Source organism: Colias philodice, chromosome 26, assembly GCF_061535455.1.
Source record: "Colias philodice isolate Cphi_HAF_F1 chromosome 26, ilColPhil1 Martin Lab GWU primary, whole genome shotgun sequence".
NCBI classification, from domain to species: domain Eukaryota; kingdom Metazoa; phylum Arthropoda; class Insecta; order Lepidoptera; family Pieridae; genus Colias; species Colias philodice.
Window position 1 is genome coordinate 6,184,078 of NC_143111.1, and position 18,159 is coordinate 6,202,236.

The following is an 18,159-nucleotide window of genomic DNA, read 5'->3' on the forward strand; positions in this document are numbered from 1 at the left end:
TATGGTTAATGTGATAAGAAAATAAAACTCTTGTTGGTATAAATTCATACTTTATTAAACATAAAAAATTAAAAAAACACCAACTACAAGGTATTGTAGTGCACATTTTTTTCTGATATTAAAACACAACAAGTAACACTATTTTTGATAGTACCATCTATCAATATTGATAAATTAAAATATACTGATTTTTCTAAAAATAAAATAGCAGTGTCTTTATTTCCGATTTCACACATATCTCACAAAACGTATTTAAATCAACGATTAAAAACACTTTCACTATTATTTGTGTTTAAAATTTTTTTTCTATTCATCAATTTCAACCTAATTTTAGCTATTTCACAGCACAAATGTATTTAAATATATTTTTCAGCAGGACTGAGGGCTTAGGATTAAGTTCTTGCAGTAGCAAGTTAAATAAGTGTTGATTATATAAATAAAATTAACTAAAATTTTCCTATACACCACATATTATCCATTCATGTGTATGAACTTGATATAAGAACACTTAAACATGAAATATTACAATAAAATTAGAACCGTGGTTTTTACCAAATTAAATTGAAGATCATTTTAATAGTATAAATTAATAATTATAATATTTTCATATTAACATACATATTTTATTGATACAAAAGTTGATGCACTTAACGGTTACAAATTGAAATATCGTAATTACTTTTTCATACATAAAAACGGTATTACACACACGGTTTTATCAAAATATTTATAGCAGACATTTTTAACAAGAACAAAGTAACCATACATAATACATTTTATATTCAAAGGTGGGTAAAACGACTTATCCCCAAAAAATATTGCCTACAACACAACGAGATTTCACTTAGTAATTATAATAATATTTACAAAACAATATATTTGAATTAGTTTGGGTAGTTATTTATCCCAGAGGCCAGCTTCTTTCATTTTAGCTTGGAAGTATTTTTCCAACGTATTCGCGCATCTGTAAACAAAAAATACGATTAAATGAATATATTTTTTTTTAAAGAAAGGTCAGTAAATTTCTTATTAAATAATTTTATTGATATTAATTTGATTCCTTTAATTCTTACTATCAAAAATAGTTTAAGATCATTCACCGTTTTACTGGATAATTAAATATAAAAATTCCTATTAATTAGTTCATCAGCATATCATACAAGTTAAATTAAAAATTAAATTAATTTAAAATTTGATTTCTATTTTGTCATCTATCGAGTTCGAGAAGAAGCAATTAAATTGTAATTAATTGTACATAATATGGGAAATACCATTATTTAATTTTTATTTTATTGTGATGAATATATAATTATTACTAGCCGTGCCTCGCGGCTTTGGGTCTTAGCGATAAACTTTGAAATCGGACTCGTAGATTCCTAACATAAGCATGTTTAACTACACAAACAAATAAACTTCAACGATTACAACATTCAAACTCAAACATTTATTTATTAAATTAGACTTCTTCTGGAAGCACTTTTGAATCGTCATTACATATTTTTAACATTTACCACCGATTCGGAAAGCGAATAGCTATGGAGAAGAACCGACTAGAAACTATAGTTGCTCTTTTAAATCATTTTTATTTTTTATTTTATTTATTTAGGTCATCCAACATTAGTCACAACAATACTTACAGCTAGGGTACATTATTATGTACCCTAAAGAACCCTATTGTGACTAATGTTGGATGACCTAATTATATTTAACAAAAAAAAATTACAATTGTGACAAACATTTACAGATTGAACAACATGATTTTTGAGTCAAGTCACTATGTGGTACACAAAGCAAAAAATAAAAAATAAACAAAATTAAGATAATTCCTACTTACATACTTACTTGCCTATACTTGCGGATCTTATTACAATTGTCGTGAAAAATATCAATAAAATTGTCAGTATTACAATTTAATTTTACAAAAATATGTATGTTGTTATAATATGCCAAAGATAAGTATAGATTACCTGTAATAATCCGTATCAGGTGAGTTATAAAGCCGGCAGTTGGTAAATATACGCGTCATGTCGGCTATGAACAACCGCTTGGACACGTAGTAGCGCGCCTTTAGACGCTCGCCCATTGTGCGCAGGTCTGCAAATGCAAACAAAACGAATTAGATTGTTTTAACTAAGAATACTTTCTTTTTTATTTAATATCTATATCTATATAAGTATTTAGTTAAAATTATATACATATGTATGTTTATCAGCCATCTGGTTTCCATAACACAAGCGAAAGCTTAGTATGGGATCAGATCGTGCCGTATGTGAAAATTGTCCCGAAATATTTTATATTTTTAACACGCTTTTATTAGCTTCACAGTATTTTTATTCTATGTAACCCACTCCTTTAGACTCGATTTTGACCCACTTTAAATGGACAGATTCAAACTTTGTACTTTTAGCAAGAATCGGTGACAATATTTAGACAAATTTTAAGAGTTTAAGCGTGATTTGTTTAGTTTTTTTAAAGTACATGCATTATTATTTGGGTTTTATATAAAAAAAGAAACAAGCCCTTCACTTGCATAATGTGAGTATGTATTTTGTTACTAACTTCGTCTACAATCAAGTAGACGGAGTTAGAATATGAATTATCAAGATCTTTTCTTTCCATTTGATACCTAAAAAAAAGTGAAACAATATACTCCAAATTAAAAAGCCTTCATACAGTAACTTACCCATGGGATATTTAATATGGTCATAGTAATCAGGTACTTCGGTTTTGTCTACCGGCTTCAGGAAGGGCCAAGCGGCCGCGTGGTTCTTCACCTGAAATTATAATTAATTAGATATTAAGCCGAATTTTCATTTATTTTTCAGGGAAGACATAAAAATGTTGCAATGGGGCTTTTTTAGTGAGAGGGCGCGTGATATGCGTTGCCTGTTGTTATTGTATGTGTTTCATGTGTAAATTTACATAGTGGAATTTTGGTAATGCCACTGGAATGGAGGGAAATTACTCATAATATTGTAGATAGAAAATTCTACTTTTGAAAAGAAAGAAAACTGCGTTCAAAGATTTCCGATACCCCGAATAGAACGGAGAGAATTATATTAAGGATGGAATATTTTAACAAACTCGATAAATCAAATGTATGTATGTATGTGCATACCGCGTGCTGTATGTTGCGCAGCGGCTCGTGTAGTGTGTTTGGCTCGTAGCTGTGTTATGTTGTGTGTTTTCTGATTGTGTGTTTCGGGTGTCCTTATGTTTTTCATGTACACGTGTGTACTGTGTGTTTATATGTATGTTTGTATTGAGAGAATTATAATAGAGTAGTTGTTATGTGGCTATACCTTCCTATTATAATGTGCTCTATGGTGTACAACATAATGTCGATATTGAACTGATATGAAATGCATGGGCTTACGGGCCATGCTATGGTTTATATTCCTTGAGTCAGTAGCTCGATGATATCGTCTCGGTACTACCATCGACCGCGCAAGGTGTGCGCACTGAGTCATTATTTAATATTATTTCACATATCTACCTACATATCTAGTTGTTGCCCGCAGCTTCGCTCGCGTGGAAAAGATAAATTTTCATGGTAAAAGTTTTCATCCCCTATTTTAGGTACCCCTTTAGGGGATAAATTTTCTAAAATCCTTTCTTAGGGGACGCCTACGTTATGACATTTACCTGCATGCCAAATTTCAGCCCGATACATCCAGTGGTTTGGGCTGTGCGTTGATAGATCACTATATCAGTCACCTTTGAGTTTTATATATATAGATTATGGAGAGTTATTTAAATTCTCCGATATGTATATACCGCATGCAGCATGTTCCTAAGCGGCGCGGGGTCCGCGTCGTGTGCCGGCTCGGGCGCGGCTCGCGGCGCCCGGTAGCCCGCCTCGCGCAGCCCCGCTACTGCCTCTATGGGGATACTGCGCACCTGTACACACAGCACTTTATTATTACATTTAAATAATTTATTATTATAAGCTATTGCATAGCTTCTATCGCGGGTCTTGAGCGCGGGGACCGAATCCAGAAATTTAGTAACGAAAAACCTCACGCTCCCCACTCCGACGGGCACGGAGGTGTGGCTTGAAGGCATAGCATGCAATAGCTTTACCGCGGCAGTCCCCGAGTGCCACACTTTTTTTTATTATTATTACATGCCCCACGGGGAAAACAAACGCATTGCTCTGCTCCTGCTGAACTTAGCGTTATAAATGGGCTATCTAACACCTAAAGAATTTTTTAAATCAGACAAGTAGTTCCTGAGATTAGCACGTTCAAACAAACTCTTCAACTTTATAATATTAGTATATATAGAAAAAAATCCCTATGCACGTATGTATGTACATAATATAAAGAGAGAAGTAGGCCAACTCCCGGCGTTATGTACATAACGGATATTGCGTACATAACGCCGGGTTAACCACTACATAACCTTTGATATTGTCAATACAATGGGAGGGTTTCAAGATAATTTTTTTTGATATTTCTCGATTTATTTTAAAAATTTTATTAGGTACGGCCATTTTACTCATTAGGTTAAGTACTTTCGATATCAGTTTAAAGTTTTTTGTTATCTGTAATAGTTACGGAAAAATCGCCTGTGCACACTTAACGATTACACCCTATATACCAGTCTTGAATTCTGTTTTGGCAAGTAAAAGTCCCTGATAGAAAGCTGATTAAAATTCATTTATTAAGACACATCTCCACATATTGAAATCGAATCGACATGCATTGTATAAGTCCTGTAAGAAATTATACATATAAACTCACCCCCTCTTTGAAACATGTTAAGCCAGGATGTATCTTTCGCACCTCTTTCTGTCGCATATCAATCAATTTCTTAACGATCTGTAAAATAAAATACGATTATCTTTTTGTACCGAAGAGCAAAATGCACTGAGCTAAGTATAAAAACCGGAAAAGTTAACACTATTTCTTAATGCTGCTTCAAGTTATTTAGAATGCCTTATTACACATTAATTTTCAATTATCAGCCATAAATAAAACAACAAAAAACACAAATAACGATTCTCATGCATTTTACATTTATAACTACATAGTATATACAAATAATCTTACCTCTTTCTGTCTGCGTATAACAGACGTGAACTTTGTATACACAATTCTTGGATTAAGTTCACAATGCATTAGCGTAGCTCCTTCGTAATCCTTTATATAACCTTGGTACATAGCACGGGGTAGCTTTATATCCTTACTGAAACCTTGCTTCTTGAAGTAACCTGTCGACATTTTAGTTATATGTTAGGAAAAAATAGATTATTAAATACAAGCATAATAAAGAATGAACAGATCCGGCTCGAAGGACCAAAAGCTAATTTAATGAACTAAGATTAAGATTAGTATCCAGAATCTATTGTAGTTAAAAACAATTTCTTCTTCTGCTTATGGGACCTGCAATTGCTTCTCAATTTGTACAAGTTCTTTAAGAGATTTACTTTTATTATTAATTATCTATCTCTTGATTCTATTTCTTGTCATTCAAACCAAACTGTCCATACTGAATAATATAATATTTCCACGAGATCAAGATATAACTAGGTACATAATTTCAAGTTGGTTAAACATTTTTTCATCTACCCTCAAAAAAACACTTACCAATAGCAAATTCGTCAGCAAAAGTGAGAAAATGCAGTATATTGTTACGAATGTGATAATCCTTGAGATGGTTCATGAGGTGTGTGCCGTATCCCTTCACTTGCTCGTTCGATGTCACTGCGCAGAATACTATTTCACTAAAACCCTAGAAAAATATAAATTAATATAAATAGTAATAGAAAAGGTAGCTTTTTAGTGGGAATAAATTCACTTATATTTGTGATTAATAGAAGGTAACTTTATATTTTAAATACAAATTAATTTGGAGTTCCACTTATGATATTTATTGAAATAATATGTTAAAAAAAGTAATAGTTGCCCTTAAAACAAATAAAACCTATTATAATAATACCTGAGAATGAAAAGTCCTAAAACAAATGCCACCAATCGGTCGCCCTTCTTTGATAAGAGCTAATGTTTTGTGTTTTCTGAAAGAAAAGGAAATATATTGGATATAACTTTCTTCTATTTTCATAAATATAATCTGTACAGTCTCAAGTTTACATCAATACTTTGTAGAGTAAAAAGGGTTTTATAAAGTCAATCAATTATAAAGTACGCAATTGTCTTTCATTTATTTATTACTAGAGGTACGCCCCGGCTTCGCCCGTACATATTTCGCAATAAAAGGTAGCCTATGTCCTTTCTCGGGTATCAAAATATCTCCATAGCAATTTTCATGCAAATTGGTTCAGTGGTTTAGGCGTGATTGAGTAACAGACAGACAGACAGAGTTACTTTCGCATTTATAATATTAGTATGGATTAGTCTTGCATTTATTATTTCGCGGTAATTATTTATGTAAATAGTAATAATAGTAAAATATACTCACGGATCAAAAACTAGTTGCGAAATGTATTCCTTAGTCATTTCTGGGAGCTGATGCGAAAAGACGTTGTGGAGACCTGCATTATAAAATTTAATCATTTTCTTAAACTGCTTAAACATTAGCATCAGAAAAAAAATGTGATAATGAGGATTTTTTTTTTCTATTGTTACTTTTAACCAACTTTTCCAAATAATCACGATTCGCTATCTGTTCAAACATACGAAAAAATGACAACCGATTACCATAAATTATTATTAAAATAAAAATGTAATAAATATATTTGATCTCGAAGTTCAAACTACATACTTTGTACAAATTAATACAGAATATCCTACCTATAAGCCACAACATGGTCTGTTTATTGACGGGTCCAGTAAGCGAGTTACCGATAACATGGAACTCTATGAGCTTTCTTTGCTCTTCGAGTTTGGCGGCTTCATCCCGCGGCGCTTGCATTTGAAACAATGCCTGAAAAAAAAAGATTATTTAAAAAGTAAATACACATATAATTTAGAAATTAAAGATTTTTAACGGATTTTAAACGCGATTTATTCATTATAATATTTTCCCGACGTAGCGAACACTTTACAACGAGCATGGTCACGAGGAAACTGAGATGTTATACGTTTTAACGGTCATTCAAAAATTGCTATTTGTAAACTACCTCCACCTATTTCTTCGTAGTTGATATGTGGAGTATTTTTCCGGATGTTGGCAGTATTGACTTATCGTGTCTTCTAGTCTTTTGGTACGTTTGACATGGAGATTTAAATTTTTAATAACAGGATCCCAGGTGTTAGAAAGCTTAAAATTAGATCAAATGAGAGTTAGATAAAATATTATAAACCAAAAGAGAGGAATAACTTACTACCAATTGCTGTATCGGGCAAATCATGAGATTTATCTGGATTTTTCATTGAGATAATGTTTAGATAGCCTAGATAGATATGATTAATCTCAGATATTGCACTACATATATCACATCAATCATTGGTATTTTACATTTGTTATTAAACGGTAAGTTAATGATGTTATGGCAAAAAATAATCTGGTTTTCTAACAAAGGCTCTGATTGTATTTGTAATTACATTTCTGTAAACGTAAAGCAAAATCGATGAACCACGGATTGGGGAGTTTGAACTTGTTCTATAGACAAAAACACAGACTACCATGAATTTGACACATCCACATAAAAATATTTTGTTTACTGTTTATTGTGTATGTATATTCCCAGATAATGGTTCAATTTTATACTCACATCAGGTCCACACATATAGTTAGGATCAGATATAGTAGCCACGATCTCGGCTACCGTTCTTTCGCTGACGTCATCACTCTCTTCCAATCTCCTTCTCTTGCCAGAAGAGATCTCCGAACGTGACTCTGCGCTACGCTTTAGGTTCTCTTGTTTTATGCAACCTATAATTTTTTAGAAGGATTCATTGAGAAAATAAATAAAAAACAGCACACAACTGGCTTAAGTATCAACATGTGCTATTGGCTATTGTGACTACTTTGCAGATTTCGGATTTTTTGAAATTTTTAATTACATGTTAAATTCAAGAATATGCTATTCTCTTATGGGAGTTGGCGTCTTTAGGGTAATGGTTGGTTCTTTATCCTTTTACAATTTATTTGTGTTGATTTTTACCTTTAGAAAACAACTATCAAAGAAAAGACTAATCGTCTTTGATAGTTGTTTCTTGCGTCTTTGTTAGTTGCGTATTTAGTAGACGCATACAATAACAATTCATTAAAACTAATTCCGATACATAAAATTACCGTGCAAAATTTCATGCAACCTGACCGAACAGACAAATATTTATATATATAGCAATCAAAATACCTGAGGACAGCGACACAGTGGTGAAGCCGTCTTTGCTTTCCCCCGTCGCGGTAACACGTTCGAATTCACCGCGCTTACCAGCTGATAAAAACAAAAATACTCTACTGAGGGACTTTTGCTATAATAAAATACTAGCGGATCGCCCCGGCTTTGCTCGTGGTACACATTTATTTATATATTGCATATAGGACTTAGGGATCAATGGTGAAAGAATTTTTGAAATTGATCTAGTAGTTCCTGAGATTAGCACGTGCTCTACATAATTATTATATAAGGGCTTTAAAATGTAATGTGCAGAAATTTTCCATTTAAATAAACCAGGTGTAAAATAAAAAAAATATGTAACCTATAGAAAAAACTGTATTTTTGTTAAATCACAAAACTTTAAACCCTCCATCAACATAAGGTCCATACATCTCTAAAAATTATAATAAGTTTATAACAAAATATTTTACTTATAACTTACGTGTCTTATCTAAAATAGTCTGTAGATGGTTGGGCGGCATTTGCTTAAAGTCGGGATCCCATATAGGCGAGTTGGCGCTAAATATCTCCTCCTCGAGCAAACCAAGGAAACGTGGGAAGTGGTTCAATACTAGTACCTGGGAAATAAAATTAATAACTATAAGGGCCGATTTTTCAATCGTTGGTTAAAATTTATCCATCCAATAAAGTATTACACGAACATTTTAAAATGTCACCTGTATACTGCCAAATACGGACAAATATAATATATGTATTTTTGAAATGGTAGTTTAATACGTTATTCGATGAATAAGTTTTAGCCAAGGATTGAAAAATCAGCCCTAAAAGTTATTTGGTCATAACTAGATGAACAATTAGGAAGAAAATATTCTGTAACTAAATGTCCCTCAAATTTCATAATACTAACAATATTTAATTTTGAATACACAAAACAAAACCAGATTAACTCCATTCTAATTATTATAATAGCAACAAACTACTTGACATTTTATATATTACTGAGCAGCCACAACAGGCTGCGACATGTATTATCTGAACAAAATATTCTTTCATAAACCTTGTGCATAAACTTGTGAGTCAAATTATATTCTTAAACTCTTATAAGTTTACATAAAAGAATTAGTTTCATTTTAAGATTAAATTAAAAGAATCACTTCACATGACCAGCCGGTTGGCTTGGTTGGTAGTGACCCTGCCGTCCAAGCCACAGGTTGTGGGTTCGATTCCCACCCAGGGCAAATATTTGTGTGATGAACACAGATGTTTGCTCCGTGTCTGGGTGTTAAATATCTATATAAGTATTTATTTAAAATTTTATATGTTTATCATCCATCTGGTTTCCACAAGCGAAAGTATGGGATCAGATCGTGCCGTGTGTAAAAATTGTCCCGAAATATTTATTTATTATTATTTTTTTATTTTTTGTTAATGATTTACCAACGTTTCTTTACATCACAGATAAAACATCAAAGTTAAAATACAATTTTATATGACCAATGTAAAAAAACACTTATAGGCAAACACAGCATGCGTAAAGTAAGTTTAAAAGTATGTATACAATTAATGAATTAACTACTAAGTACCTTCAACAATGAATAAAATATTTCACATAAAAAAGAGTACTCACTCTCTTCTCAGGCGGCATCCTGTCCCTCTCCGAGTGACACTTGTCCATCAGCTGACGGCAGACTGATTTGAACACTGCTCTTAATAACGTTCGTCCGAAGACGAGCGATGTGTCGTAGTGCGGCAGAGAGTCACAGAATGCCGGCACGTGACAGAATACCAGCCATCTGAACGAAAAAATGATTATTTTGTTAGTAATTGAGACTAAAATATTACTATTTTGATTATTTTTTATGAAATGACTGTGTTGAAATCTTCTAGCAATTCTACTAGCTCTTTACCCGCATTGTCAAAGGATTTTCGCTAGGAAATGTTTCACCATAATGGCGTAAGTGCCTTTTGGCTACAGCATCTTAGTCATTGGTGTCACAAACAAACATTGAATTTATTTATTTATACTTTACTAGGTTTCCGACCGCGGCTTCGCCCGCGCAGTCAAAGGAAAACCCGCATAGTTCCCGTTCCCGTGGGATTTCCGGGATTGCGTCATTTTCCCGGGATAAAAAGTAGCCTATGTCCTTTCTCGAGTATCAAAATATCTCCAAATCAAATTTCATGAAAATTGGTTCAGTAGTTTAGGCGTGATTGAGTTACAGACAGACAGACAGAGTTACTTTCGCATTTATAATATTAGTAAGGATTGTACATATATACCAGACAGAAAATAATAAGATACAATAATACAAAAAAAGAAACACGAATAACACAAAGGCACATATGTACGAAAAGGCGGTGAATGTTTGTTTACAGAATTTGTAGTGTCTCTAACCACTCAAACTCAGATCCTACACATTCGGGAATTTTTTTAGGATAATTAATTAATGAATGGTTTTTACCTGGTGTAATTTATTTGATATGCAGATATATCTTCGGGATTTGAAACTTGCTGAAAACAATCAACTAATATCAATTTTCATCTTTAAAACACCAATGATTTTATAGAATTTTGTTACAGAAACAAGATTATATATTTATATTTAGTCTTAAGCTAGTCAGTTGATACAATAATCAAACAAATTATAGTTTACATTCCATAAAAAAATATATTTACCAGTTTCCTAACGCTAGGAGTTTCAAAATTCCAATGATTGAAGCAATGCAGGAACATCTTCGCCAAGTCATACATGGTCTGCCACTCCCTCTGCGGCAGGGTGTTAAACTTGTACAGCACAAAGTTGGTGATCGCCCGCGCTATGGACGGCTTCTCAAAGGGTGGCTGGCCGAGGGGACCGTCTATTTGTGGTTCGGAACGCGTGAGGATGCACTTTCTTAAGAGCTGAAAGTTTAATGATATATTAACAATACCTATAGTTACAATCTACATAACAATTGATAAATGAGAAAAATATACCTTTTTTTCAACAAATTGGTATTAGGTAAAATAATTGGCGATTATTTTAATCAATAATTAATTAATAATTAGTCATTGCCACATTGTTTAGACTATTATAATACATGTTAATGAAGAATTTAGTAGAACCTTAGTAAAGATTTTCAATTATTTTTAACATTTAAAAGATAAAAACATGTATTTTATTTTAGTTCTCAGTATTAAGATATACTGTGAATAAAGCAGTTTGTATTTAATTACGGCAATGCACTGAGTACACCTAATACTCACACTTAAATAAATAAAGAGAGATTTAAAGTTATTCTATACCTTAAACAAAAAATAATACACTCTCTTTGTATCCTGATCATCCTCTCTATGCATTGACATAAATATATTTTCCACATCTACTACAGCTGCTAACAGTCTATTGATTTCCGCACCTGATAGTCCTTGTAGTTGCGTCACATGTTTTTCTGTAAACAAATGTTATGGCTATCATAAAAGTGGATAGAGGTTTGTAACTAGAACTATTGAAATAGGTTAGATAAAGTTATTTTTCATGTGTGTTATTTCGTTATTTGTAATCTTTAGCAAGTAATATATATTAAGTTTTTACTAGTGTATTATATAATATTAGTACTACACAGTTACAAGTGTTAGGGCCGATTTTTCAATGCTTGGATAAAACTTATTCATCAAATAATGTATAAAACTACCATTTTAGAAACGTATTCTAATTGCCCGTATTTGACAGTTTAAGTGACATTTTAATATTATTGTGTAATACTTTATTGGATGGATAAGTTTTATCCAAGCATTGAAAAATCCACCCTTAACTGAGAAAAAAATATTTGTGTAGCGAACAATTTCATGTAATATATCAGAAACCATAATCAGTATCCAGTTAAAATGTAGTAATAAATTTAGTGATCAGCCTTGAGCCTACCTAATATATGGTTGCAATTCCGGCAAGGGTCTGTGAAGCTGGCCAGCGGTTGGTTATCTGTCCTCGTGTTGGGTCTGGCTGTCTGCTGCGCCACTGGAGTCTTCCACCCATTGCAGTTACATTCTGGGGTCTGTGTAGAAAGTCCTTTCAGGTTATAGCACAGAATACATAATAGTAGCTAAACGCTACAGAACGGACACTCTCCGCCTCCCGCCAAAATTAAACACCTTACCTTACCTTACCTCACCCCGCACGATCAGTCTAAAAATGGTCCACATTTTTCTACAGGGACTATACGCAACGAAAATTGACAACATTAATCAAATTGACTTAAAGTAATTTTATTATTTTGGATTTGTGATTATCGTTTTTCGTAGAAAATGGTGAGATATTGTGCTATTTACGGATGTATTTCATCAGAAAAACGCGAATTTTTTTTTACGCTAGTCAAAATGTGCCAACCATAAAGCGTTAACACACACATTTGCAGTCTCTACAGTGTGACTGTCAAAACGATAATTTTGTATGGAGTATCCGGGGTGTGGTTATAGTTTAATCAATATGTACCTTGAATATTTGCTTTACTTTGCTGTATTTAGACAGGGAGTGAAATATGTACATTTATTTTAATAAGCAGGCAACTTATTTAATAGAATAGAGCAAGAAACATCAATATTTACAATATAGGAAGTCTTCTACATTTTCAATCACATTTTTAGTGCAACTATGATTTCTTAGCAATAGCAAAGAAAATTTAAGCATTGTAGTAACAATAACAATCCAATTGAATTATTAACACAATGTAATACTGAATATAATTCATTTTTACCTGACAAGCAGAATAAATGGCCAATTTCAGTAATTTCTTATTATGCGGCCAGTTGTACACTTGCAGCTTTCTTTGCTGAATCCGCTGCAAGTTTGATTGTCTGGACGCCTGTCCCTCGCTGCTTGCGGGGGTAGCTGCATTGCTTGACGAACCATCGTCAGCGTTTGCACTAGACGAGGCTAAACCACAGTTTATTCATTAATTAATTTACTTTACATTTTTTTTATAATAATTATTATTCACATATTAGCATAAGAATCATTTTCCGTATAAGTTAGGATAAAAAGTACAGTTTAAAAGTTGTTTATTTACCTTCATGAGCGTGTGTTTGAGAATCAGCATCAGAACCGATCGCTATGGCATTTATGTCATCTGTCATTGGCGTGGTCATTTTAGTGCAAATCTCTAAGTTTTGCCTATTTTAAGCTTCTAGTTACATGCATTAGTGATATTGTATGTTTAAAAATAAAGTATAATAACACAAATGTAGTTTTAAAGAGATATATGGCAGTAAATACAAAAAAACAGACGCAATGCAACACAACGTTACGATCGAAACGTCAATGTCAATGTCAATTTTTTTCGAATGAGTTTGGATAATTTTGGCATCAGCCATCAAGGCTTTTCGATGTGATAATTACTTAAATACTTTAATTTGTGAATTAAAAATGGAAACGTTGTTCTTGATAAACATTTTTTGTCTTTAAAGATATTCGGATCGGGAGACAAATTAAAATTTATGAAAATGAATTTTATATTTTTACAAAAAAGGTAGATGCATAATGAATCACTAATATTTTTGTTTATTGCAACTTAGAAAATAGAAACTATTACATTAAACATAAATACATATAATAGACTATTAACAAGCTAATAACCCGCTTGGTCCATACAAATATCCTTAAAAAACAGTTGCTTTGGCTTTCCTCTTATGTGTTATAACCACGGTTATCCCGTTGACCATGTGTCATGTGATTTAAAAAGTACTTTTAGCAAGATTGGCTATAAATAAAGCCCTTTCGTTTCGATTAGATCTAGTGAAAACCCTTTTAGGCTCAAACACTTTCCTAGGAAACCACTTGAAGGTGAAAGACTGGCAAACGCTTGATTTATTTTGTGCCTATGTTAATTATTCTCATTTATAAGCCCCGCAAGTTGATATTGCGATGGAACCTTGTCACAATAACAGCCGCGTAACGTCATCCGTCGCTAAAAAGTACAGATAGCAAAAAAAGTTTTAATAAAAAGTAAATATGCTAGGGTAATGGGCACGGAAATATAGAAATTATATATATTTCCATGGGTAATGGGTTTATTTGTGATAGCGAGACGGCTGTTTATGACCATAGGTATATTTCTAAGAAATTTCGGCACCATATAAAAAAATTGTTTTGTATGCTGATTATAAAAAACAATGATTTCACCCTTATTTACGTAACAATTATATTGTTGATGTGTAAATATGAAAATATTTTTCAATTAATGTTATGTTATTATAAATTATAAATAAAACCAGGTTGGTATGTAAAAAACATATGTTTATTTATTAGCGAACGGTACTGACGGGGAGACGTCGACTACGTCACCAAGATGGCCGCCAATCGCAATATCAACTTGCGGGGCTTATACATATTTACCTTTTTTGCAAGTCGTATGTGATATGGCTTTACAAAGATAGTACATAGGTAATCTTATATATAAAAATGAATCGCAAAATGTGTTGGTAAGCGCATAACTCGAGAACGGCTGAACCGATTTCGATAATTCTTTTTTTATTATATTCCTTGAAGTACGAGGATGGTTCTTATGTAGAGAAAACGTAAATATAATGTACCACGGGCGAAGCCGGGGCGGACCGCTAGTATATTATAATATTTAACATACATTATTGCCTATAATTATTATTATATAAGTGTCAATAGGATGAGAACAAAAATGTTTTAATGCATCTAACCAATCTAGAAATTTAAAAAATAGCAGTGGCTATGTGTAGGTATGTGTATCCATTTTCAGTAGCCCCAACAATGATAGAGTGATCCAATTCCTATTTCCCACCAATTCTCAGACAATTCCAGCAAAACATAGCAAAATTACTGTTACAACATTGGAACAACCACGTCATAAATTACGATCGTAAAAAGTTTTAGTAGAAAGTCGTATCTAGGATATTGGAAAAGGAGTTAGCTTCAAAGGTCTAGTGTAATAAGTCCTGGCTGAAACAAATGACGGTTTTTTATGAAACTTTCTAAAGTTTAGTAAAAAAACTTAGGACTTTATACCTACTAACTGAGTTTATATTAAATACCTAGCGACCGGATAGGAAGAAATAAGTTAAGTTAAGTTAATAAGTTACCATACTAATTGTAGTGTGTTACAAAAAGATATATCACTTACATCTAAAAGAAATAAAAATACTACATACATAATTATAATGAATAATTATATTCGATGTATCAATGAAAATATTCACATTAATGCTGTGTAACCAATTTAAACAAATGATAAAATGAAAAAAATTTATGGCTTTATTCTTCTTAATTGCATCTATTATTCATTGCGAAAAATAAATTCCAATTGAGTGCGTTACAATGCCTCATGAAACTGAATAATTCTGGTTTTACGATATCCGAAATCGTTTGAATGAATGAAACTCAGAATCACAATAGAGGAACAATTCCTTTGCAACGACATAACTACCTATGTTTTAAAACACAATAATTATAAAAGTTAAAATATGTTTTTAATTTTTTATTTATTTATTCAATTAAAATTTTCGTGTTTCTAAATATTAGACTACTAAGCTCCTCTGATTAAACATTTTTATGGCTTTTTGTGTCACCTACCGAATAGAAAATTGTGAGAAAAGATCGTAAACTATTTCATCGTTTATATTACAGATAAAAAGAGAGATAATTCTATTTAGATTTGATTCATTTTTTAAGAAACGACTATTTTTCCGCCGGCGTCTTTTACCGGCCATTCTAAGGAAATACTCAGGGGAATTCAATGTTTCACCGCGATAAAAGATATCCCATATCGTACTCTGGCCAACTTACTATCTGGATACAAAAATCATTTCTTGAAATAGCTTTTTTGCGACGTGAATGAAATATACAAAAATAAACACACTTTCGCATTTATAAAATACCTATTAGAATTTAGAACTTAGTAGCAAAATTCTAATGCAATAAGTTATGCTAACGGAAAACTGCTGAAAATCTTTTATGTTGTGTATACTTGCTCTAGTAACATTAAGGTTGCTAGACATTAATATTGTTTGAACGTTACAAGCATTATGCAAACCTTTTAAAAGTATTTAAACAGGGTTTAAGCAAATATGTGCTTTAACATTGGGTCCTATGATTTAAATTGCCTCATGCACAATAGATGACCTCACTTGACTTAGTCGTGTTAAATTTTCTATCAGTAAATATTGGCTGAACCAGGAAGTTGAGTATCGGTCTGTAGGTATTATGTAGTATTGAGCAACTTGGCAAACTTAGCCTCCTTTGACAACAGCTATAGCGTAATGAAGATTCAACTTCATACAATTAAATCTATTTGTTAGTTAACTAAACATTAATTTGTTGTTGTGTTACGCTGAATCGTAATTGGATTTCGATGAATACATAATATTATGTGGTTACAAACTTTATCTCACACACAGTCACATTCAAGTCCCTTTTGAAATTTACCTACTTGTAGTTGGCTACGAAAAGTCTACGATAAACCGTAGATCATCGTGCTACGAGAGTGAAAAGGAAATAAAACTAATATAATATGTCTACAGTTACTACGGTATTAAATGCTACGAATGTAGAACCCATATTCTATACTTATGTCACTAAAAATAAAATCATTCAATACTTTTTTTTTCATAAAATACAGTGTATAGTTATATTATATGTATCTGTATATTTAAACTTAGTATTTTACTCCTATATTTATTGCATTTTACTATGCCAGCTTTTCCCTAGTCATAAATTGTATGTAAAACAGCAAAAACTTCGAACCAGGAAGTATATAAAATCGCTCAGTAGTCTTCGACAACCCGAGCGGACGTAAATTTCCATAAAGAACATAAAGTTGGTATAAACGGAGCTATAAAATCTACCATGGAAAATCAAATTGAATAAAATCGACATGAGGCTTATCATTTTGTCATTCTGTTCAAGCATGTGAAAGTAATGTGAAACACAAAGGGATAGTTTTTCAATGTAAGTATTGCCTCTTGTCAGTTGCCAGTAGTTCGTATTGTATGTATGTATAGTAGGTATATTATATGTACATATATTGTGTATTCGGTAATCGGTATTGGCATGTGATCAGCGTTGAATTTGTATTTATACATTTTAGTCATTAATTAGGTATATAATTGTGGATACGGTAAGAAGGCGCACGAGTTCTAGAGCACCGCTGTTTGCATGAGTTTATTAATAAGTAAGTAGATAATTAATGTAAGTAAGATTAACGGTTGATTATTTTGCATAATCCCTCAAAAAATTTATCTTTAGTCCCTCAAAATCTGAAATTTATTGCCGAATTTTAGAAATCAATTATTTGTTTCCACACGTTTTAAATCCTCACTTATTTTTCCCTTAGTTTCATCTTGTCTCTACTTTAACTTTAAGGACACTGACATGGTAAATTATTGCCGGATTAGAAACTTTTTCACTTAAGTGCATCTGGGATTTGAAATTATTACTTTGATGTTACAGAAAATTCTAAGTTATTAGTGTCAACAGTATGGACGAAATACATTTGATACCTGCGATATTTTCCGCCTTTATTTCCATATATTTTTAAGAAAAAGCTTTTAGATTTACGCCAATATATTTTACAGCCACATATAAGTATTAGTTAGTTTTATTCCTGTTAGTTTACAGCGATCTTTATTATTTTATTTATAAAAGGTTTATCCCAAGAAAAATGAAATAACGGCTTCAGAAACTAGATTAACAAGCTTTGATCGATTTTCAGTCCCATAAAAGTTAGATAAGATGACCGACGACAACTTTGTAACTAGGTCCAGGGTTCTAGATACATTTTAATAAATATTATAGTTGATAGATAACTATCCTTATGTATTTATGTACGTAACGTATTAAGTAGTACGAAATTTGCTGAGTAAAATGGATTAAAAAAGGGTATTTTGTGTTATTTTTTACCTGGTG

The 18,159-nt window shown here is 32.1% G+C and overlaps 1 protein-coding gene across 1 annotated transcript; it reads right to left on the reverse strand.

The window, feature by feature from the left end:
• Window positions 1–30: 30 nt before the first annotated feature.
• Gcn5 (Gcn5 acetyltransferase) lies at window positions 31–13,564 on the reverse strand. Its single transcript, XM_089711574.1, has 20 exons — window positions 13,298–13,564; window positions 12,986–13,164; window positions 12,157–12,286; window positions 11,538–11,683; window positions 10,929–11,153; window positions 10,714–10,763; window positions 9,879–10,044; window positions 8,733–8,868; window positions 8,267–8,347; window positions 7,679–7,839; window positions 6,756–6,888; window positions 6,424–6,496; window positions 5,944–6,019; window positions 5,592–5,736; window positions 5,055–5,215; window positions 4,746–4,823; window positions 3,778–3,900; window positions 2,684–2,774; window positions 1,968–2,094; window positions 31–964 (listed from the first exon to the last, which is right to left on the reverse strand). Exons 1-20 carry the CDS (start codon window positions 13,374–13,376, stop codon window positions 898–900), a joined length of 2,427 nt encoding a protein of 808 aa, XP_089567700.1. The 5' UTR covers window positions 13,377–13,564; the 3' UTR covers window positions 31–897.
• Window positions 13,565–18,159: the final 4,595 nt, after the last annotated feature.

Excerpts from the sequence above, each read along its gene's own strand:
- Gcn5 (XM_089711574.1), bottom strand. The coding sequence starts at position 13,376 with ATGACCACGCCAATGACAGATGACATAAATGCCATAGCGATCGGTTCT. Across the intron at positions 2,095-2,683 it reads CCATATTAAATATCCCATGG|ACCTGCGCACAATGGGCGAG; the intron begins GTAAGTTACTGT and ends TTGCATTTGCAG. Across the intron at positions 965-1,967 it reads CCTGATACGGATTATTACAG|ATGCGCGAATACGTTGGAAA; the intron begins GTAATCTATACT and ends TTTTGTTTACAG.